We start from the raw sequence: 24,274 nt of genomic DNA, 5'->3' as shown, positions 1-24,274 counted from the left end.
GAAAGTCTACCCTACTGCCCATCATGCTTTTTGTTGCCACCACATGTCTTGCAATATGGTAACAGATACTGGCAGTAGGTCAGGTTTAGGGTTGTTTTGGGCAGCTGCTCGAGCAAACATAACACTACAATATGATCTCATAATGCAGTCCATGCTTGAAAAACATCCAGATGCTCATAAGTGGCTTCAGAACATTGACCCTAAAAGATGGGCTAATGCACACTTTAGTGGAAGAAGGTACACAATGCTAACCACCAATTGTGTAGAGAGTTTAAATGCTTTGTTCAAGGAGACGCGTGAACTTCCGATAAACAGGTTAATTGATAATACCAGAAGAAAGGTAGCTCAATGGTTCTTTAACCGTAAGGAGGAAGCGTCGAAATGGTATGTTGCGTTGACACTTCATGCTACCAAAGAAATGCAATCAAGGAGGGAGAAAGCTAGACGATATAAAGTCCACCCCTACTCTCAATCCGAAATGGAAGTAGAGACATGGGGTGCTTCATACATTGTTGATTTGGAGAGGAAATATTGTAATCGTGGGGAGTTTCAAATTTCAAGATTGCCTTGCTCACATGCAAATGCCGTCATAATTCACTGGAACATGGATACACTCCCATATTGTGAGCATTATTTTCATTCACATAATTGGAAAACGACATACATGGATCGTATTTACCCCTGTCGAAGCAAGGAATTTTGGCCTAGGGGAGTCAACAACATTATAGTGATATGTCCCCGTAGCCTTGTGCAGCCTGGTAGGCGAAAGAAGGCAAGGATCGAGTCGAAACATAATGGGAAGGTAAAAATCAAATGCAGCAGGTGCAAACAACTGGGCCATAATCGGAGGACCTGTAGAATGCCGCCAGCCCCTGGTTCTTGACTGAATTGTAAATTGGAGGAGTTGAGCCATATGTTTTGTATGAAGTACATAAATAGGTTTGTAAGAAAAACAGTTGTTAAAAGTGATGTTTCTGTTATATACGTTTATGGAGTATTTAGTTTGTGTTATAGTGTTATGGTAAGTATGAGAAGTGTAAACCATCACCTGCAAGGCAGAAATAATACTTCACACCATATCTCCATTGTGTCAAATAAAAATGTGATACATTTCAATTCAACAGGAAATGGTTCGTAATTTCAAAGTCACGTAAATATGTAGTGAAATATAGATGTGTTAAAACTCGTACAAAGGGATTGTAGTAATCCTTGCAAAATAAGATAGGACAGCAGTTCTCGGTCATTGAAATGGGGTATAAATACGTTTTGACACCAGATATACCATCTTCCCAGTTAGAACTTCACAGGGAACGTGATTTCAGGTAGATCCAAGTAGGGGAGGGCCATCAGTGGGTTTTGGTCAAAACCCACTAATGGACCTTGACACCTCTGATTGGACCCATTTCAGCTATAGTGGTATTCTGGAGTTGCAAGGACACCAAATCTGCTGACAAATCATTATTTAAATATCTATAGGTGCTGGGAAAAAATAATATAAAATCAGCCTTCGTTGGGCCTGATATGCTTGGATATCAGGTCCAATGTGGGCCTGATATGAGTATCATTTAATAAAACATTATTCTATCTCCCCCTAATATAAACTCCAAACAATCTAACAGGGGTCTGATCAAAAAAATAAAATAAGATCAATTTTAAAAGTGACCTTCCATAAGGTAGAAAAGAAAAGATGTGCACTATTCCGTGCCAATTGGCACATAGCCATACCTTCTAATCCATGGTGTATAAATTATGTTTGACACCATATATACCATCTCCCCACCAAGACCTTCACAGGGGACTTGATTTCATGTAAATCCAAGTAGGGGAGGGACATCAGTGGGTTTTGGTCAAAACCCACGGATGGACCTAGACACCTCTGATTGAACCCATTTCAGTTCTAGCGGTATTCTGGAGTTGCAAGGACTCCAAATCTGGTGGAAAATCATTATTTAAATACCTATAGGTGCTGGGAAAAAAATTAAAATACAATCATCCTCCGTTGGGCTAGATATGCTTGGATATAAGGTTCAACGTGGGCCTGATACGAGTGGATATCAGGCCCAACGTGGGCCTGATATGAGTGCATATCAGGCCCAACGTGGGCTTGGTATGGTATCCTTTCTTATAAATTTATACTATCTCCCCCTTTCTATAAACTCAAAATGTGCTACCATGCTCCTTATGAAAAAATAAAAAATAAAATAAAATTAGAAGGTGCTACCATAGGATTTAAGTCTATACCATGGCCATAAGTGGAATAAGTGGCAACTGGCACGGAGCCATACTTCCTAATCCATGGTGTATAAATTATGTTTGACACGATATATACCATCTCCCCACCAAGACCTACATAGGGGACTTGATTTCATGTAAATCCAAATAGGGGAGGGCCATCAGTGGGTTTTGGTCAAAATCCACTGATGGACCTAGACACCTCTGATTGGACCCATTTCAGTTCTAGTGGTATTCTGGAGTTGCAAGGACTCCAAATCTAGTGGCAAATCATTATTTAAATATCTATAGGTGCTGGGAAAAATTAAAATATAATCAGCCTCCGTTGGGCCTGATATGCTTGGATATCAGGCCCAACGTGGGCCTGATATGAGTGGATATCAGGCCCAACGTGGGCCTAATATGAGTGCATATCAGGCCTAACGTGGGCCTGATATGAGACCATATCAGGCCCAAAGTGGCCTTGGTATGGTATCCTTTCATATAAATTTATACTATCTCCCTCTTTCTATAAACTCAAAATGTGCTACCATGCTCTTTATGAAAAAATAAAAAATAAAATAAAATTAGAAGGTGCTACCATAGGGTTTAAGTCTATAGCATGGCCATAAGTGGAATAAGTGGCAACTGGCATGGAGCCATACTTCCTAATTCATGGTGTATAAATTATGTTTGACACCATATATACCATCTCCCCACCAATACCTTCACAGGGGACTTGATTTCATGTAAATCTAAGTAGGGGAGGGCCATCAATGGGTTTTGGTCAAAACCCACTGATGGACCTAGACACCTCTGATTGGACCAATTTCAGTTCTAGTGGTATTCTGAAGTTGCAAGGACTTCAAATCTGGTGACAAATCATTACTTAAATATCTATAGGTGCTGGGAAAAAATTAAAATACAATCAGCCTCCGTTGAGCCTGATATGCTTGGATATCAGGCCCAACATGGGCCTGATATGAGTGGATATCAGTCCCAGCGTGGGCCTGATATGAGTGCATATCAGGCCCAACGTGGGCCTGATAAGTGGCCTTGGTATGGTATCCTTTCATATAAATTTATACTATCTCTCCCTTTCTATAAACTCAAAATGTGCTACCATGCTCCTTATAAAAAAAACAAAATAAAATAAAATTAGAAGGTGCCACCATAGGGTTTATGTCTATAGCATGGCCATAAGTGGAATAAGTGGCAACTGGCACAGAGCCATACTTCCTAATCCATGGTGTATAAATTATGTTTGACACTATATATACCATCTCCCCACCAATACCTTCACAGGGGACTTGATTTCATGTAAATCCAAGTAGGGGAGGGCCATCAGTGGGTTTTGGTCAAAACCCACTGATGGACCTAGACACCTCTGATTGGACCCATTTCAGTTCTAGTGGTATTCTGGAGTTGCAAGGACTCCAAATTTGGTGGCAAATTATTATTTAAATATCTATAGGTGCTGGGAAAAAATTAAAATACAATCAGCCTCCGTTGGGCTTGATATGCTTGGATATCAGGCCCAACGTGGGCCTGATATGAGTGGATATCAGGCCCAACGTGGGCTTGATATGAGTGGATATCAGGCCCAACGTGGGCCTGATATGAGTGCATATCAGGCCCAATGTGGGCCTGATATGAGACCATATCAGGCCCAAAGTGGCCTTGGTATTGTATCATTTCTTATAAATTTATACTATCTCCCCCTTTCTATAAACTCAAAATGTGCTACTATGCTCCTTATGAAAAATAAAAAATAAAATAAAATTAGAAGGTGCTACCATAGGGTTTAAGTGTATAGCATGGCCATAAGTGGAATAAGTGGCAACTGGCACGGAGCCATACTTCATAATCCATGGTGTATAAATTATGTTTGACACCATATATACCATCTCCCCACCAATACCTTCATAGGGGACTTGATTTCATGTAAATCCAAGTAGGGGAGGGCCACCAGTGGGTTTTGGTCAAAACCCATTGATGGACCTAGACACCTCTGATTGGACCCATTTCAGCCCTAGTGGTATTCTTGAGTTGCAAGGACTCCAAATCTGCTGGCAAATCATTATTTAAATATCTATAGGTGCTGGGAAAAAATTAAAATACAATCAGCCTCCGTTGGGCCTGATATGCTTGGATATCAGGCCCAACGTGGGTCTGATATGAGTGCATATCAGGCCCAACGTGGGCCTGATATGAGTATCATATCATAAAGCATTATTCTATCTCCCCCTAATATAAACTCCAAACATTCTAACAGGGGTCTGATCAAAATAATAAAATAAGATCAAATTTAAAAGTCACCTTCGATAGGGTTGAAAAGAAAAGTTGTGCACTGTTCCGTGCCAACTGGCACGGAGCCATACCTGCTAATCCATGGTGTATAAATTATGTTTGACACCATATATACCATCTCCCCACTAATACCTTCACAGGGGACTTGATTTCATGTAAATCCAAGTAGGGGAGGGCCATTAGTGGGTTTTGGTCAAAACCCATTGATGGACCTAGACACCTCTGATTGGACCCATTTCAACTCTAGTGGTATTCTGGAGTTACAAGGACTCCAAATCCGCTGGCAAATCATTATTTAAATATCTATAGGTGCTGGGAAAAAATTAAAATACAATCAGCCTCCGTTGGACCTGATATGCTTGGATATCAGGCCCAACGTGGGCCTGATATGAGTGCATATCAGGACCAACGTGGGCCTGAAATGAGACCATATCAGGCTCAACGTGGGCCTGATATGAGACCATATCAGGCCCAACGTGGGCCTGATATGCATATGAGACCATATCAGGCCCATCGTGGGCCTGATATGAGTATCATATCATAAAGCACTATTCTATCTCCCCCTAATATAAACTCCAAACATTATAACAGGGGCCTGATAAAAAAAAATAAAATAAGATCATTTTTAAAATTCACCTTCCATAGGGTTGAAAAGTAAAGCGATGCACTGTTCCGTGCCAACTGCCACGGAGCAATACCTTATTAGAAAAGGGTTATAAAGAAGGTATTTATTAACCATAAATTTAATTTACAATAAATTGATTCACCATAAATTTAATTTACACAAACAGTAAATCGTTACTAGAATACAATATTACAATTGTTCATTATTTCTATAGTTTAAAGTTTTTGTCAGACATGATTTTATGTTCAAGTCTAAATCTATAAGCTCTCATATCAGCTTGTACAAAGTCTGTAGATCTTCGGAACATCAAACTCTTTGCATAGTGCATTATAAAAAAAGCACAATCCAACCTACAAAACAAAAGCACAATCCATCATAAAAAAGCCAAATCAAATTATTATGGAACATACACAAATACTTACGATTTGCTTTGTGTGGTGCCAATAACTTGCATCATTTTATACTCTCTCCCGGAGAATGGTGCTAAACCTTTATGCCATATGTGATAGTATGACCAGTTTAGCTCCTTAAAAAACAACACCTACAAATATCAAACCATAGTAATTAATACATAAACAATGATTATTGGATATAAGAAATTTGTTACTTACAGTTTGATTAAAAACAGAAGTGTAATTTTCTGTGGTGCCAAGAGAGTTATAATGAATTATTTGACGTTCCTCCAGGTCCATGACCATTAGATGCCAATGATCATCTTGGTTATGTAGAGGACAAAAAATATATCTAATGTCCTTGCCGTCATCAGTTTTTGCAGTTTGTTTCAATGCATCCACGTGCATCATTCCGAACAAGTCCTATGCAAATAATAGAGCTATTTAGGTGACTGCATCCAATATATATTGTAAACAATTTACAATGAGATAAGGGACATACTGGGAATCTAACCCCACAAAATATGGATGAGTGGTATGGTGAGTTAGAGTGTTTGGCTTCATTAGCAAGAATATTCCAATAAACATTTATGCAATCCCCATTGGTATATTGCGTCCAATCAAATATTGTCATAAAAGATTGCATATCTAAAGATAAATTATCATTTGTCCATATTGGTTGCACCGTCACCCTACACACAAGGATACAGTCAATGGTATTTAATAAATTAAAAATATAAAAAATATCATTAAACTCCAATAATAATCCTTCGTTGACATGTGGGTTAAATATTTAGGTTGACATCTACGTTACCTTAACTGACTGAGCTTCAATAATGCATCGGCTATCACATCATCTTGACTCTTTTTAAAAAATGTCTTCGCTTGCTGAGATAATTAAAATAATACTATGTCATTAAGGATTATAAAATAACAACTTACCTACTCTCGACCGTACCTTCAATATTTTTGTTTTGACCTTGTTAATTTCATGACATTGTGTTTCTAGCTGTGATGAACTTGTATTTTCTGTCTTTGATGGTGCAGGAGCATCTGGTTCGACAGTAAGAACAAGCTGTTTGCCTTTTTTTTGGTGCATTGGGATATCAAACGTCTCTGGGTTCTCTTTCTTTTGGGGCCTACCCGAAAATTAGTTGGAATTATAGGCAGATTAGGGTCTATGCCTTCTGATGCTCTTGGCTCCCCTGATATGCTTTGTATGACTTGTTGGAGCTCTTTAATCTTATTTTCGGCATCGACGATGATTTTGTCATTTATAGTTAAAATTCTGTTATCCACGTCAGAATTTATAGTATCAGCCTTGTTGCCACTAGTATCCCGTTCTTTACGCAGTTCACTTATTTGTTGATCCTTTTCTTTAAGCATAGATTCCATATCAGCAATCACAATATCCTTTGATGCTACTCGACTATCCATTTCTTCTATCACCGTTGCCAGGTTTTTATTAGCTTCCTCCAAACTTTGAGAAGCTTTATGTAATTCTTGCTTTAAACTCTCAATTTTGTTATCATTTTCCTTGCACAAAATACAATCTACCGTATCGTCACACTGCAGTAGACCTTCTTCGGCTTGATGTAAAGATCCTTGGCCAACCAACTCAAGATACTCAGATGGCTGAGGCCGATTTGGTAGTAAATCCAACTCTGATTCTATCAGAATTAAATCTACTAAAATTTTATCTGCAGTTACACGGTCTATCATTTTTTTTACTGTGTCAACATGATAGTTAGGCCACCTCCATCGTAGTATTCTTGGCAATTTTTCTGGATGGTCTGGATCAATAATGCTGATGTGCTCACACACCCATACCTACAATATAATTATAAAAATAATTCATAATCTTTACAAATATCGTGATATATATGTAATCGGACTTACAACTAAAATATTTGGAAATCCCTTTAGCAAGGGGGCCTTGGGCGTTGCATCAGCAACCTGTGGTTTTGGTCTTAATGTAAGCTCCAATCCAATGGAGTCTAATTGTTGAGCCATGAAACTGTATACTGCATTGCACCAGTTAAACCTAGCTAAGTTGTCAAAATCAACTACATAGTCAATTAGGGAGAGCACAGGTATTCTGAGAACACTGCTACTCCCACAAAACAGAACAGTTGTAAAAAAATACAGGATATAAAACTGACAATATAGCTTGTCATTTGATCTCGACTTCCTAATCAGTTTCTCTAAATGTCTGGCAGAACAATCCGATTCTTGGAAAAACTCCATGTACAGTGCGCTTGAAGCCTCATTTAAATCGAGACGAACTATATCTCCATTGTTGGGTAGGCCAAGAATCAGTCCCACATCTGCCTTTGTAAAATTGAGCTTCTTCCCATGGAAGATAAAGTTTTTTTCCTCATGATCCCAGTTATCAAACATATTTTGTACTTGAGCTCTTACAAAAGAACTATCAGGGAGGTCGAGGATCCACGAAAAAGGTGTGCCTCGAATCTTCTGTTCTTGTTCTGCAGTCGGGTTAACAGAAGAGATAAACTTTCTGAAGTGGCAAATGGTACTTTTCCGGTTCATTCTTTTAGTTCTTCATCTGTTGACATAACTTTGATAATTTGATCGATTAGCACTCACACTTGTGGAGACATCTTTTGTTGCCATTGCGAACCTAGCTACTGTATAACCACACCCAGAAAAACAACTCTTAGTTCCCATAATAACGACTACGCTTTTATTCTAACACACCCACACAAACCCTAGGTTAAACGGTTATAGAAAGCATAACTAAATGAGCAACTGACCTACGTATGGAAATGATTCTTGAACACCGGTGAAGGTAGAGTCACGCCTCGACCGGAGCTGCATAGAATGGCTTCAAGAAGAAGATGACGACCGAAGCAGGTGAGTGTGCACTTGAGCAGATTGAAACTTGGGCCTGACATCCCATTATTTTATTTTAAATTTAATCGACTTGATTTATGTGTAAGATTATTTATTATTATTTTGAAATAATACTCTTTAATATCAGGCCCTACGTTGGGCCTGATATCCAAGCATATCAGGCCCAACGGAGGCTGATTGTATTTTAATTTTTACCCAGCACCTATAGATATTTAAATAATGATTTGTCAGTAGATTTGGAGTCCTTGCAACTCCAGAATACCACTAGAGCTGAAATGGATCCAATCAAAGGTGTCTAGGTCCATCAGTGGGTTTTGACCAAAACCCACTGATGGCCCTCCCCTACTTGGATTTACATGAAATCAAGTCCCCTATGAAGGTCTTGGTGGGGAGATGGTATATATGGTGTCAAACATAATTTATACACTATGGATTAGGAAGTATGGCTCCGTGCTAGTTGCCACTTATTCCACTTATGGCCATGCTATAGATTTAAATCCTATGGTAGCACCTTCTAATTTTATTTTATTTTTTATTTTTTCATAAGGAGCATGGTAGCACATTTTGAGTTTATAGAAAGGAGGAGATAGTATAAATTTATATGAAAGGATGCCATACCAAGGCCACTTTGGGCCTGATATGGTCTCATATCAGGCCCACGTTGGGCCTGATATGCACTCATATCAGGCCCACGTTGGGCCTGATATCCAAGCATATCAGGCCCAACGGAGACTGATTGCATTTTAATTTTTTTCCAGCACCTATAGATATTTAAATAATGATTTGCCATCAGATTTGGAGTCCTTGCAACTCCAGAATACCACTAGAACTGAAATGGGTCCAATCAGAGGTGTCTAGGTCAATCAGTGGGTTTTGACTAAAACCCACTGATGTCCCTCCCCTACTTGGATTTACATGAAATCAAGTCCCCTGTGAAGGTATTGGTGGGGAGATGGTATATATGGTGTCAAACATAATTTATACACCATGGATTAGGAAGTATGGCTCCGTGCCAGTTGCCACTTATTCCACTTATGACCATGCTATAGACTTAAACCCTATGGTAGCACCTTCTAATTTTATTTTATTTTTTATTTTTTCATAAGGAGCATGGTAGCACATTTTGAGTTTATAGAAAGGGGGAGATAGTATAAATTTATATGAAAGGATACAATACCAAGGCCACTTTGGGCCTGATATGGTCTCATATCAGGCCCACGTTGGGCCTGATATCCACTCATATCAGGCTCACGTTGGGTCTGATATCCACTCATATCAGGCTCACGTTGGGCCTCATATCCTAGCATATCTGGCCCAACGGAGGCTGATTGTATTTTAATTTTTTTCTAGCACCTATAGATATTTAAATAATGATTTATCACCAGATTTGGAGTCCTTGCAACTCCAGAATACCACTAGAACTCAAATGGGTCCAATCAGAAGTGTCTAGGTCCATAAGTGGGTTTTGACCAAAACCCACTAATGACCCTCCCCTACTTGGATTTACATGAAATCAAGTCCCCTGTGAAGGTCTTGGTGGTGAGATGGTATATATGGTGTCAAACATAATTTATACACCATGGATTAGGAAGTATGACTCCGTGCCAGTTGCCACTTATTCCACTTATGGCCATGCTATAGACTTAAACCCTATGGTAGCACCTTCTAATTGTATTTTATTTTATATTTTTTCATAAGGAGCATGGTAGCACATTTTGAATTTATAGAAAGGGGGAGATAATATAAATTTATATGAAAGGATACCATACCAAGGCCACTTTGGGCCTGATATGGTCTCATATCAGGCCCACGTTGGGCCTGATATATACTCATATCAGGCCCACGTTGGGCCTGATATCCACTCATATCAGGCCCACGTTGGGCCTGATATCCAAGCATATCAGGCCCAACGGAGGTTGATTGTATTTTTATTTTTTCCCACCACCTATAGATATTTAAATAATGATTTGCCACCAGATTTGGAGTCCTTGCAACTCCAGAATACCACTAGAATTGAAATGGGTCAAATCAGAGGTGTCTAGGTCCATCAGTGGATTTTGACCAAAACCCACTGATGGTCCTCCCCTACTTAGATTTACATGAAATCAAGTCCCCTGTGAAGGTCTTGGAGGGGAGATGGTATATATGGTGTCAAACATAATTTATACACCATGGATTAGAAGGTATGGCTCCGTGCCAGTTGGCACGGAACAGTGCACAACTTTTCTTTTCTACCCTATGGAAGGTGACTTTTAAAATTGATCTTATTTTATTTTTTTGATCAGGCCCCTGTTAGATTGTTTGGAGTTTATATTAGGGGGAGATAGAATAATGCTTTATTAAATGATACTCATATCAGGCCCACGTTGGGCCTGATATGCACTCATATCAGGCCCACGTTGGGCCTGATATCCAAGCATATCAGGCCCAACGAAGGATAATTTTATATTATTTTTTCCCAACACATATAGATATTTAAATAATGATTTGCCAGCAGATTTGGAGTCCTTGCAACTCCAGAATACCACTATAGCCGAAATGGGTCAAATCAGAGGTGTCAATGTCCATCAGTGGGTTTTGACCAAAATCCACTGATGACCCTCCCCTACTTGGATGTACCTGAAATTACGTTCCCTGTGAAGTTCTAACTGGAAAGATGGTATATCTGGTGTCAAAACGTATTTATACCCCATTTCTAATAAGGTATTGCTCCGTGGCAGTTGGCACGGAACCTAGTGACGTTGTGCTCTTGAAACCGACTGTTGGTCCGAGCCTATTTGATTTTTTTAACAATCCCAACCGTTACCATGTTTTCAGTTTTGAGAAGATAGAAATGATGTGAATTATAACTTATATACATTGTGTCTTTCCACTGATACGCACCAGCATCACATTTTGTATATTGTGACTTATATTTGACTAATCACTATGCAATATTATTAATATTCCAGTGACAGTTTATAATCTTTTCATATACTACATACCACCGTATTATACAACAAAGACTACATACAAAGATATTAAACTACCTACACTACGTAATAAGTTCATTTACATTCTATACAAGTTTTTGCCTTACAAGACTGGATATTTAATCCAATGTTTTAAAATACTTATCCCTCAAAATTGATACCATTACATCAATTCTAATATTTTTCATGCCTCCTTGTTTGAAGTCCATCTTCATATCATATAGGAGACATCGAATGTATTGCATCACAAAGAAGCCACAGTCAACGCTGTAAAGAACAACAACATTTTTATGGTCAATATTTTTTTTATCAATTATTTATATTCACATGTTGTGCTCAATTTACCTTGCTTGTTGTTGTGAACATTCAATTGTGCGAGAGACCCATCTATCAAACGGATAATACCTTTCCAAGTTTGGATGAATAGCAGTAACGTGCTCACGACTATATAATTTAAAATCTGATACCTGAAGATTGAAGAGGAAATTTCCATTTTCCATCAACTAGCATTTATATTAAAATACAAACATACACATTATTATTAGATGCTCACCGCTGCTTCAAATTCATATTTGTATTTACTTCCACTTGCTAGAGAATTGTACTGATTGAACATCATTGATTTGATGTCCACCACCAGCAAGTGGAAGTGTGCATTATCACTGCACAAAGGTATAAATATATACCTTACCTCTTCATCTCGTCTACCCGTCTTTATCATGTGTTGGAAGGCAAACTTACTTAATGATTTCATTAATGACTACAAATATGCAAAGTCATACATACATAACCAAATAATAAAAAGAATTCTATTTTTTACTATAATCAAATCAATTCCTTACTGTGAAGAATGTTGAACAATATATTGACTTGTTGTATGTGCTTCCAGACGGGAATGCCCCCCTAAATAGAATTTTACAATACGTGTCGATTACATCCCCTCTTGTCAACATTTCTCCATTCACACCGGATAAAAGGGAATACAAATTTAAACAAAAGGGTGGTTCCTCCCAAACTATATCATTTGTAAACCTACAAAGTAAACAAATCACAGATTATTTTTATAAATTTATTTTTGATAACCTTAGCTTAACCATGTAATCAGATAAGCATATAATATACTTTAATATTCAACTATTTAATTTACATACTTTATTTCCTCCAAGGCTTTTAACAAGTACGCCACCTCTTCGTCTTGTTTTTTTTTCTTGGAAGACTTAAATTGCTTCTTCACATACTATGCATACAAACAAAAAAGGCAATTAGATAATCCATTATATCTAACAAATTACAATGAAATTTGCAGATATCGTCTTACAGCAATTGCTTGTTTCCTCATTTTGTCATATTTGACAAACATATCTACATCCTTGTCTGCCTCTTCATCAGATTTGTCTTCCATCAATTGTACAATATTAATTTCTTCTTCCATTTCATCCAAACCAATTTTTCCTTTCCCCTTGCCCACAACAACATATTTTTTGACAACTTTTTTTCCTTCTCCTATACTTGTAACTTTCTCCGCAGGCTCACTTATATGTATATTTCTACGCTGCCTCTTAGGTAAAGTTTTGAGCCACAATGGACTATCAATTGGAGTATCCCTGTAATTATAGCGACTTCTGTCATGTCCTCTCCTACTTCTTGTTGTAACACCTATAGGTTCAATTTGAGGATCGTCTACAAGCTCGCTATATTGAGATTCCATGCTTTTTTTTTCAACTATTTTAAGTAACTCTTTCACCCTCTCCTTCAATTGCATGTTCTCCATTGTTAGCTCTTTAATTATGTTTGGTTGAATAATGCAATTACAACAATCCTTATTAATCTGCCTTCCTCCTACAGTGACTTCAATTTGTGATGCCTCCATTGCATGTGGACTGTCATCAACGCTAGCAAGGTTCTCAACCAATGATCTTTCATCTTGGTTAGGGATTAGGTCAATCACAACCTGTAAGAATATTAAACCACATGTTAAAACAATACTTTTTAACCAAACTATAGTCCAAGTATTCTAAATTTACCTCTTCAGATGAAACTTGGTTAATCAATTCTCTCACCTTACTAATATGTGAAGGAATATTCCTCCACTTATTTATTCTGGCTCCTTTTATTTTGTATGGTTTTTGGATTGGAACATGCTCCAAAAATCATGCCTGATTCACCATCACAAGGGTTAACTATTTTAAAATTGTTCGCAAAATATTAAAAAATTTCACACAAATTATACACTTACTGCCAAAAGACCAGCAAATCCCTTTAGGTAAGGGAGGTTGGTGTTAGCATGTTTTGTCTCAGTTGATGAAAATATGTCCCCAATCTTAGGTAATTGTGGAGCCATAAATTCATGGATTGCTTCAACCCAGTTGAATCTATCAAGATTCTCAAAATCATCTACTATATCTATAAGACTTAACGGGACCTTATATGTACTAGAAGAAAATAAGACACAAACAAATATATACAAAATATAGAATTTGCAAAATAATAAAACATCATCTTCGACTTCAACGCGATTGCCATAAAATTTAAGCAACTCCTCAATTCTTGATCTAGTAGCTTCTTTTTTGTTTGAGAAGTAAGTTAGAAAGAGGTCACTGGATACTTTAGCTGAATTCATCGAAATTGAAGCTCCTCGGTCTGCAATACTAAGCAGCAATGAAACGTCTCCTCTTGTGAAGCAAACCGGAACACCTGACCAAGTTAAATTATTATTAGACTTCTACCAACACATACAAAAGTATTAGGAACACCGTGGACATGATACGATGTCATATCAAGCATTGATACGACATCGTATCAGGCCCACGTTGGGCCTGATACGGCATCGTATCAGGTCCACGTTGGGCCTGATACAGCATCGTATCAGGCCCACGTTTAGCATAAGATTAAATTTTACCATACAACTACTTTGTAATTAAAATACGAAATTATAAATTGTACCTGAGAATCTAAAGGTTTGACTACTTGAATCCCAATTTTGAAATATATTTACCAAAATCCCACGGATGTGCTGCATATCTTCTATGTCCAAAAAAATACGAAAGGGTGACTGTTTGATCAGCACTATGTATCGGTCATGTAAAATAACAGAGCCTTCATGCGTTCCTTTCTTCGTGGATGGTTGAAAAAAACTTTTAAAGTGACCGATGACACTATTCCAATGCAGTTTCTGTCCAACATCAACTGAACCCTATACTTTATAAAATTAAAAAAATTTAAATCATACTAGTTCAGCTTCTTAATATCACAGAGTTTGTAAAATGATAACCTTTACAGCTAATTGATGTGGAGAGGATGATGATACACCCGATCGACGTCTTTGCGTCATTATGATACTAGCTGATTAATGTAAACCCTAGAATCCTTCACTGATGACTCACGAACACTCCTGGTTTTTAATTGAACTGAAATGCTAGATGCCGCTTGAGAAAAACTCGAGGTCACTAAACTAGGGTTTCACAAGACGGAGCTGCACTCGCATGTCACGAAGGAGGGAGGTAGCCTAATGATCGATTTTATTTTTTTAAAATCAAAGTTATTTAAAAATATGGTTCAGATGCCTGAGAAATGATGACTGATCAGAGGAGTTGGCGGGAGGGTTATATTCGGTAATACACATCACTTACCTGCGCCTTTTGGTAAATACCAAACGGTGATACGCCTTTTGGTAAATACATTAAACCTAGTATGCCTTTTGGTAAATTGTCGAACCCAATATGTTAACTTTTAATTCGGGATACAGAATCAGATTTTATCTATAGTCATATGCGTATAATTCAGATATTTACATTAACTTATTATAAGGAAACTTATAGCTGTTAAGTTTTGGATCCAAAAAGTAATATTTAGGCTAGTGCTCATCTCTGAATATTTTATATATTTTATTACTATTTTTAGTATTTTTTATTTTTATAGTATTTAAGATAATTATAGTATTTCTGGTATTTATGAGTCTTAATTTGTCTATATAATGTCCTGTACAATTAATTTTAATTTATATAAAAGAAGATAAATTATGGAGTCAACTTATAATCAATAGCTAAGTTGATAGAAGGAGAGATTTTTTTACTCTTAAGAATATATATCAATCAAGAATTGATTTATTACTCTATTATAATACAATTATTACCTTTCTAATCAATTGTACACATATGGAGATGTCAATTTTATAGTACGTGTGGTAAAAGATGTTTCGATCGTTCCAAATGCTCTCGCCAACTTATTTTTAAGATAATACGAATGAGATAAATTACATATGACTATTAGTCATTAGTACATATAATTAAGAGATAAAAAAACTATTCAAATGTCTTAAATGTCAATTTCAACATCTCATATAATAATAGATATCTTAGCTATCGTACCGCTCGGGACGATGCCACTTTTACAGTTTGATTGGACAGTGAATTACTCGAATGGGCTACTGGAATCATATTAGCGTAACATTTGATGACTAGACGCCAAAATTCACATGCATGTAATTTTATCTAGATCATAAAATAATTTATATTTTGTTCATAATTAGTAGATGTCATCTCAAATAATCATATGTAAATAGAGTTACCGGGCACCGGCTACCTTGGACAACCTCTACAAATAATTCCATCATACAAAATTTAATTAAGCTTTCTAAAAATTATATTATAGATTATAAAAATTATTAATATTTATTGTTGAGATTTTATGATGATGCAATCTGAACATAGGTAGAATGATAGTATATCATCGTTTTGATAAAGTGGAGATTAGAGTTAGACTCTAGCTCTTTAAAACTATTTTACCTCGCACATGGTGTTCAGAGAACACGACAATCGTCTCCCAAGATATAACGACTTTATCTTGTGATAACATCACTGTAAATCGCAAGACCTCCGAACCGAAAAAGCTCATCGAACTCTCCAATATAAGTATGGAATGCAATGCTTGCTTTGTTTGAAAGGAATTGAGTGATTGAAATGAGTATGTAATGGACCTTATTTATACTAAATGAAGGGGTATAGGAACCTCTTGGTTTAATTAGATCTTATTTATCTATTTTGAATTAGATGATGTAGATCGTATCTTTTCCTAAGAGACACACTATCTCTGTATTAGATGTTACCCTTTAGAAATCAATGAATGAAATTTAATCATCCAAGGGACACTTAAACATTTTTAATTGAATGAACAAGATTTATCAATCTTGATCCGATCAAGATTTAATTTCTCATTTATATTAAATTTCTAACATTTATTATAATAATTTTTTTTCATAAATAGGTTAGTTTGTATCTATTTATTTATATATTTAATCTGAATTTATCTTTATATTGGGAAGTTGATTCAAATTATATTATCTTAACATTATCAACGATCTAGTCTCGCTAACCTTTTTTTTCCATATCTTTTACTTATGCTCGGAACTTTGAGGTGCTTCAGGATTTCTCCAAACGGCAGTTGATTAAATATTTAATATTTTAAGCACTATTTGAATTTCTAGCAGTTTAGTTTTTTTATTATTTAAATCTATTTAAATGTTTATTTTGAATACAATTGAGTATCCAAATCCGTGAATATTAATCTTAAATGTAAAATTTTAGTTTGAAGTGTCGAGCTGCTGTCAAAATTTTTAGTATGAAGCTGGTCTTTCTCATGCGAAAGTAAATTGAGTATATACTTAGAATCAGTGTTTGTAAAATTGTCGTCTTGGATTGTAGAATCGCATATCCTATGATCCGGAACATCAAATCAATCCTAAATACTGTAGGAACATTTTTTACAATGAAATCAGAGCAAAATCGGTGGGATCATAGTAAGATCAATAGAATCGGAGCAAGACCGTAATAGGAACGGAGTAGGATCAGTAAAAACTTTGAGAGATCATAAATTTTAACTCAAGTTGAATCACTAGACTTATAATATATTAAATTGAAGTATATTCAAAGACCTATAATAATTGAGTAAAACTCGTAACTACCGAATTTCATAATAAAAAAATATCGTTTAAAATTGTTCTGGAGATCCAAAAGGTTTTTAGTCTTTTTTTTTTATATTATCTTTTGGACATTTTATAATTTAGGTTATTTTTATCTTTTACCGAGTTAGAGTTAGAGTTCTGAGACTATTTAAACATCTATTTAGTTATTTTTACGTTAGTTTTTATTAATAATATTTTATCATTTTTTTTTTCAAAATAATAATTTTTTGGATATCTATTACTTGATATTCTACGTAATCAGCATGTCTTTAGAAAATTGTTTGAAGTGTTTGTGTTTAAATCAAAAGTTTCAATAACTTCCTCTACGTCAGATAATTTGTTGATCTTTAAATTGAGTCATCTTATGAACAAGGAAACATTTGGTGGTTGAATGCGATTGTTATTGTGTTAGTAGAAATTTTATACTCTTTAATTTTGTGATATGAAAATATAAATAATATTAAGTGTTATTATGCTAGAATGGTAGTTAAATTACTAGTTAATTTAAATTTGTGTAATATTGTTATTTGTGGTGTCTAAGTATGATGATTATGTATATATAAAATTATTAATCTATTTATATATAAATAATATTTTTAGGCATTAATTATGATTATTAATCATCTATCATAAAATTTTAAAGATTTTTAATAGAATTGTACTATCCTACCATCATATCTCGACCAATCCAATCCTGTTATAATCCCAAATTGATTCCATATAAGATCACAATTATACAAACTATGCTTGGAATCATCTCTTTATTATACAACCAAGATAAGCACATTCTAATGTATATTTAATCTAACAAACAAAATGGAAAACATGTGCATGCCAAAAGAAAAGGGGACCCCAAACGTTAATAAGATTCTCTTGCATATATACATACACACGCAAAGTGCACACCCCACATGGACTAGATCTGCTAAAGAAGAGAATGAGATGAAGGTGGGGCAATGCCTTGTGGAACAATGAGGCATGCGATGGGCAAGGAAGACTTCCACGGGTGACAATCCATAAATCAGCAGCGTGAGAATCAAGATCGACATTCATTTTCCTCATTTTTATCAAACAAATTAAAGAGAGGCACATGTATATATATCTTATAGAATTAAGCTCTTTTTGGTCTCAAAACTCTTCTTTGTTCTATAGGTAGTTATCAACAAAGTGGTCGCCTCTCTCAATCTTCCCGGCCCCCATGAGCAAGGGGGAATCCACGGGAAGTACACCCCAATTTGTGTGGCTATGCCCTATACGAAATTAACTAGGTGCATGGGATCCACATTGTTAGATTTTGCTGTAACCTTATGCTTGGGTAAAGGATAAAACATAGAATCTAATGCAGTTTGTCTGAAAAAGGAAAAAGTCAAAAGCAGCTAGCTATAAATATGTAATATACATTCCCAAGTCTCGTCCCCTCCCCAGATTAATTATCATATTCTCCTCTTCCACGGCAGGATCGAGGCAGCAGGTTGCCGAAGCAATCTAAGCTAGGTTGGATCTGGCATATATAGCTGGTTATTAATCATCCTCGTTTAGTTCTTCTAGATCGTCCCTTTTTTTTTTCTCTATATTTTGTTAGTTTTCCTATATTCATATGTACGAATTATATTTAAGTTTGCTTAATTTCCTGGAATCCAGAGCTACAAGTCTGCAATCAACGTTAGATTTTATATATGGTTGTTTAACTATAAGAGATGGAAATTGTTGAGCCCCTAGCAATCAACATCGATCTTGGAGACATGCCGTGGAATTTCATGGAGAAGTTGAGAAGGGCCTCAGACAAACCCAAGGAAGGCATCCAGGCGACGATCTTTCGAGTTCCTGAGAACATCCGCAGAACCAATGTCGATTCTTTTGAACCAAAGATGTTCTCCCTCGGCCCCTACCACCATGGAAAGCAACTCTTTCAAGCAACGGATGAACGGATCAAATTGCCCTGCGCCAGCAACTTTTTTAGGGGAGCCATGACCGGGGATTTGCAGCGCATTGTCGTGCAATTAAAGGACTGGGAGTCCAAGTTACGTTGTGCCTACTCGGAGCAGATCAGCATGAGCAGCGATGAGTTCGTGGAGATGATGCTGCTCGACTGCGCTTTCATGGCTGAGTTTCTACGGGAGCAATACGGGTCGATTAAAAAAACAGAGAAGCAAGAAGGGGGGCAGAGAATAGAGATGGAAGAGTACTCGTGGAAGTGGGCAGCTCCATCGCTTATGAACGATATGTTGGTGGTCGAAAACCAGTTCCCTCTTCCTCCCCTTCTTTATCTCTTCAAGAAGTGCAGCTGGGATGATATTATTAATATCGATGGTATTTTTTATTCGCTCATGCAGCAAATTCACCGAAACCTCTCTCCGACCTCGAGCGTCCGTTCAGATCTATTAATTAATTCAAGTTCCCATTTGCTCCATCTTTTCCATTCAAGTCTTATAATTGTCGAGCCGCGGTACACGGAAAGACGGCTTCACAACACCGACTTATCTTCCTTCCCCAGTGCAGAGATGCTCCAGGCAATGAGAATTCAATTTACAAATAAGATCAATTGCGAGAGTTTCTTGGACATCACTTTCGACGCAAGCAAGAGATCCATGGAGATTCCTCAACTCCTCATCAACGATGACAACATCTCCCTCCTCCGAAATCTCATCGCTTTCGAGCAGCAATTCCATGGGGTCCCCAACTGCATCTCCACTTACGTTTGGTTCATGGACTGCCTGATAAACACCTACAAGGACGTGGCGGTGCTCCGGAAACGTAACATCATCGTCAGCCGCCTGCGCAGTGATGAAGAAGTGGCTCACATATTCAACGAGCTCCGAAGGACGGATGCCCCTGTCGTCGACTTCGACAATTTCTATCTCGCAGGGGTAATGAACAATGTGAAGAGCCACTGCAGAAACAGAACCAACAGACTTTGGGCATTGTGGAATTTCTCATGGTTGAGGCAAAACTATTTCAAGAATCGGTGGGTCACAACCGGTGTCACTGCAGCTGTGTTCTTCAACCTTCTCACTTTGGTGCAAACTGTATATGCAGTTCTCAGTTACGCCAAGCAGTGAAAGTATATATTGTCAAGAATAATGATGGCGGTTGATTTAATTCAATTAATAAAGGTTTGACATTAAATAATATATGATTGTTTCGACAACTACTTTGCTCTTATTGTTGATCCCATATTATATTTAATGCTATCATATTTGTTTATGAGGGTGTTTTCCATAACAACTTGTATAAATATATCATTGGACTATGGTAGTCATATCATAGCTATATATTATAATTTACTTAATGATAACTTATCTTTTGCTTTAAAAAAGCTTTCTCATGACTTTTGGACTTCCATTTTATGTCTCTGGTGGTCTCCCCTTGTATATATTAACCCTTTTTATTACATAAAAGAATACTATGTATTCCTTTACTTTTTTATTATGTGTGCATCACTGCATCTCCTCTACGCTAGATGCTATCAAAATGTTTAATTCAAATGTAAATTTTTAATTTGAAGTTGGTTTTAAAATAAATATGCAGTTTAAATTTCATTCTAATGTATACTTAATATAACAACAAAATAAAATTATACTAATTAAAAGAAAAAGGACCTCAATCTTAATAAGGGAGTGAGTGCGTGTATATATATTGGTAGATTAATATGGAAAATGATAAGTTAAATTATTCTTATTTAGAAAAAAAATGAAAAATTAATATAGGCATTATTCAATTTCTTAATCGAAATGATTTTTTTAAGTAGTTAAAAAGATCTACCAAATGGACTGAATTAGTTGACTTTTATATAAATATAAAAATGAACAAGTGATTCAATCTGTTCCATTTTAAATAAAAAATTATCATATATTAATATATATGTTCTAACATATTGTTTTTAGTTTCACATGTTCAAATATATTAAACATAAATATAAAGTTAATTATGGATGATGCTCTACATAATCATTCCATATATTGCTTGTAATTTCATCATATACATTTCCCATCTGAGCTGTCTGGTTTGGATCAATTGGAATTGACTCTTGATCACTAAAATCACCTTCAACTCCAGACATGAGCATATCATCAGAAGAGTATTCCATAAACGCATTATCCATTGCAAGATGTCGATGTATAAAATTATGCACCGCATAACATGAAACTGGAATTAATCTTTGCCTAGTAATTGGATATTTTGGCATATCTTTTACAATTTGGAACCTTACTTTGAGCACCCCAATGCATCACTCTATAATATTATGACATGTATTGTGCCTATAATTGAATAGCTCTTCCTTCCCCTTTGGTATGCTTTGCCCCTAATAATCTCGCAAGTGATAGCGTCGATCTCAATACGGAGCAAGAAACCCCGACATGTTTGGGTAACCAGAATCAATAAGATAAAATTGATCTGTATATATGTATATATAGAGGGTTTTATATGTTCTTTACCACTGCAAGGTTTAGGAAAATTGTTTCCATACCTTGCCAATGCATCTATGAATACTTGGAATCATTTGTTGTCCCCTCCCAACCAGTATACACAAATGTGAAAAGCATATCGAAGTCACATGCAAGCATTGCATTTTGTGTAACAATAACATTTCTACCGCTAAAAGATGTTTGAATTGATGTTGATGCCCATGCCAACACGTGAGTCCCATCGATTGCTCCAAGACAATTCTAAAAATGCACAATGTGTTAGTAAGGATATATTGTTAATGTAAGTAGACACATTAGTGTAGAATATGTATCTTAAAATACGGAAACCACTTTGGATTGTTCATTATGAGAGAATGGACACCATTGTGTTTATATGGTCGAATAATATATGTGCCGAAGGTACAAACAGCTAGTAGAACTCGTTTGAATCAATTGCTACTATTGTAGAATGAATGTTGAAATTGATCTGCACATATCCGATGTCGTGTGTTGTGCTCGACAATTAGTAAGTACATAGCGACACCTTCTTCAATTGTAAATTTCTTTCCATCTTGCAATAGATTCATCTCTTTTAATGTTCTACAAAAATTCACAAACACATGTTTTTACATACGAAAATTGTCAAAGCAAACTTGGGGGTGCCCATCAAGCATTTCTTGTATATACATCTTCCCAGTAAGACATGAAGTTTGACACGACCTTCGATCAATGTATCCAAGATATTCAGTCGTCATGTCATAAAAAAAATCATTTGCGATACCCAAAAGTATCAGTAAATTGATATCTGGGCCCAATTCATCATATTCATCATCAAAACTTGACATGATATGCAGCATACCAATATTAAAATCAACACATGTATAAAATTACCAATAAATTCATCTCATAAACATCCAATAAATAATTCATATTAAAAAAAGTCAACATAGGCTTCAATATTAAATTCTAAAATATCAAATATAATAAGTCTTAAATATTCAAGCCATGAAATAAAACAAACTCCATTAACATTAAGTAGTCTTCAGTTAGGTAATAAAAGCACTCCCCATCAACTTGGCAACATATGATCCTACACGTGCTCAAGATTGAGGCAATCCAATGATTCAGCTCTTCTATTTGATGAAAATTTCACGTAGATCAGGTTTTAAGGAAAGCTTCGGTATCTTTTGTGTACGCTTGGGTAGATAATGATTTCATCCCATTTAAAACCTACATGAACATCTCTATAGGGTAAGGATCATTGAACACGATAATTCTAGAAGAGCAGAATATATCTTGTTGATGTTCTAACTTAACAACCCTCAACTCTAGGTATTTTTACCTTGAAATAGATTCTCTACTCAATTGTTGCATGGTACTACTCCACTTGTCCATACAAGCTTCATATTTTTCAATTCTTGAAAGTTCAAGATCTTTATATCGACGACTATTGGATGATTCTACAACACGACGCCGTCGATTATTAGGTTCCCCTCCAACATCCTCATTCTCGTCATCAATGACTTCAACATATGAGTTAACACCTCTATTAATGAATGCTTCTTCGAGCTTTGTCTTCATAAGATGTGGGAGGTAATTGAGTATAAGTCATGTGTATATCACTTGTTGCAGTTGTCCCACCAAAAACTTCACTAAGAATGTGAAAATGATCACTGCCTTTCGTTCGTATTGCCTGTACTCCCTTTTATTTTTCTATACCATTGATTAGGAAAGCATTTTATTATATACTAGCATACAATAAAAATATATATTTGAATGGATAAAAATATTTACCATATAAAATTTTGCCCACACTTTCTCGGGAGCATTCACTTTACTGGTGTCTAGATCTATTGCCACACTAGTATGAGCAAGTAATGTAGCAAAAAGTCATTGCCTGGTATGTAGACGATTCCATTTACCTTTGAGCCTATCTACACCATAATTCATCTTCGTAGCTAGATATAATTCTTTGTTGATCTCCTCCCAAATAGTATTACTAAAGGTAGATGGTTGTAACTTATTTTGTTTCACTTTATCGTAAATGATCTTGACAAACATGGCAACATTAGCCTTTGACCACTCATATTTCTCCACTTCGATACCGGGATTATGCCCTCCCATAATGCCTTTTATAAAAAAATTATCTTTATATTTAAGGGCACAAATTGTTGACGATAGAATTCATATACTTTATTAATGATAATATGTCGTATATGAATATCATTACAAGTGAAAAATAGGAAAACATATAAAATAGGAAAACATATAAAATACTAGAAAATAAATAAGTATTTCTTAATAATAATTATTCTCTAATAATTAAGAAACAAATAAGTATTTTCTAATAATAATTATTCCCTAATAACTAGGAAATAAATAAGTATTTACTACTAATAATTATTCCCTAATACGCCCTCTCAATATAGTATCCCAGAAATGACACCAATCTCGCTACAAATAGCAAACAACTGAGGTCGAGAAAGTGACTTGGTAAGTGCATCAGCCAACTGTTCCTCAGTAGG

The 24,274-nt window shown here is 35.9% G+C and overlaps 1 protein-coding gene across 3 annotated transcripts in view; it reads left to right on the top strand.

The window, feature by feature from the left end:
• Nucleotides 1-20,581, top strand: part of LOC122052539 (UPF0481 protein At3g47200-like) — a 43,063-nt gene extending 22,482 nt beyond the window's left edge. The window contains exons 1-2 of one of the 3 annotated variants that reach the window (XM_042614107.1): nucleotides 18,756-18,837; nucleotides 18,985-20,580. In XM_042614107.1, coding sequence (XP_042470041.1) covers nucleotides 19,041-20,402 — 1,362 coding nt within the window. In that variant the 5' untranslated portion in view covers nucleotides 18,756-18,837; nucleotides 18,985-19,040 and the 3' untranslated portion in view covers nucleotides 20,403-20,580. Of the gene's footprint in view, nucleotides 1-18,755; nucleotides 18,861-18,984 lie in introns of those variants that run through there. The other 2 variants (XM_042614109.1, XM_042614108.1) reach the window with 2 other exon arrangements.
• The last annotated feature ends 3,693 nt before the right edge of the window (nucleotides 20,582-24,274 follow it).

Source organism: Zingiber officinale, chromosome 3A, assembly GCF_018446385.1.
Source record: "Zingiber officinale cultivar Zhangliang chromosome 3A, Zo_v1.1, whole genome shotgun sequence".
NCBI lineage: Eukaryota > Viridiplantae > Streptophyta > Magnoliopsida > Zingiberales > Zingiberaceae > Zingiber > Zingiber officinale.
This window is presented reverse-complemented; position numbering and strand designations above follow the sequence as displayed.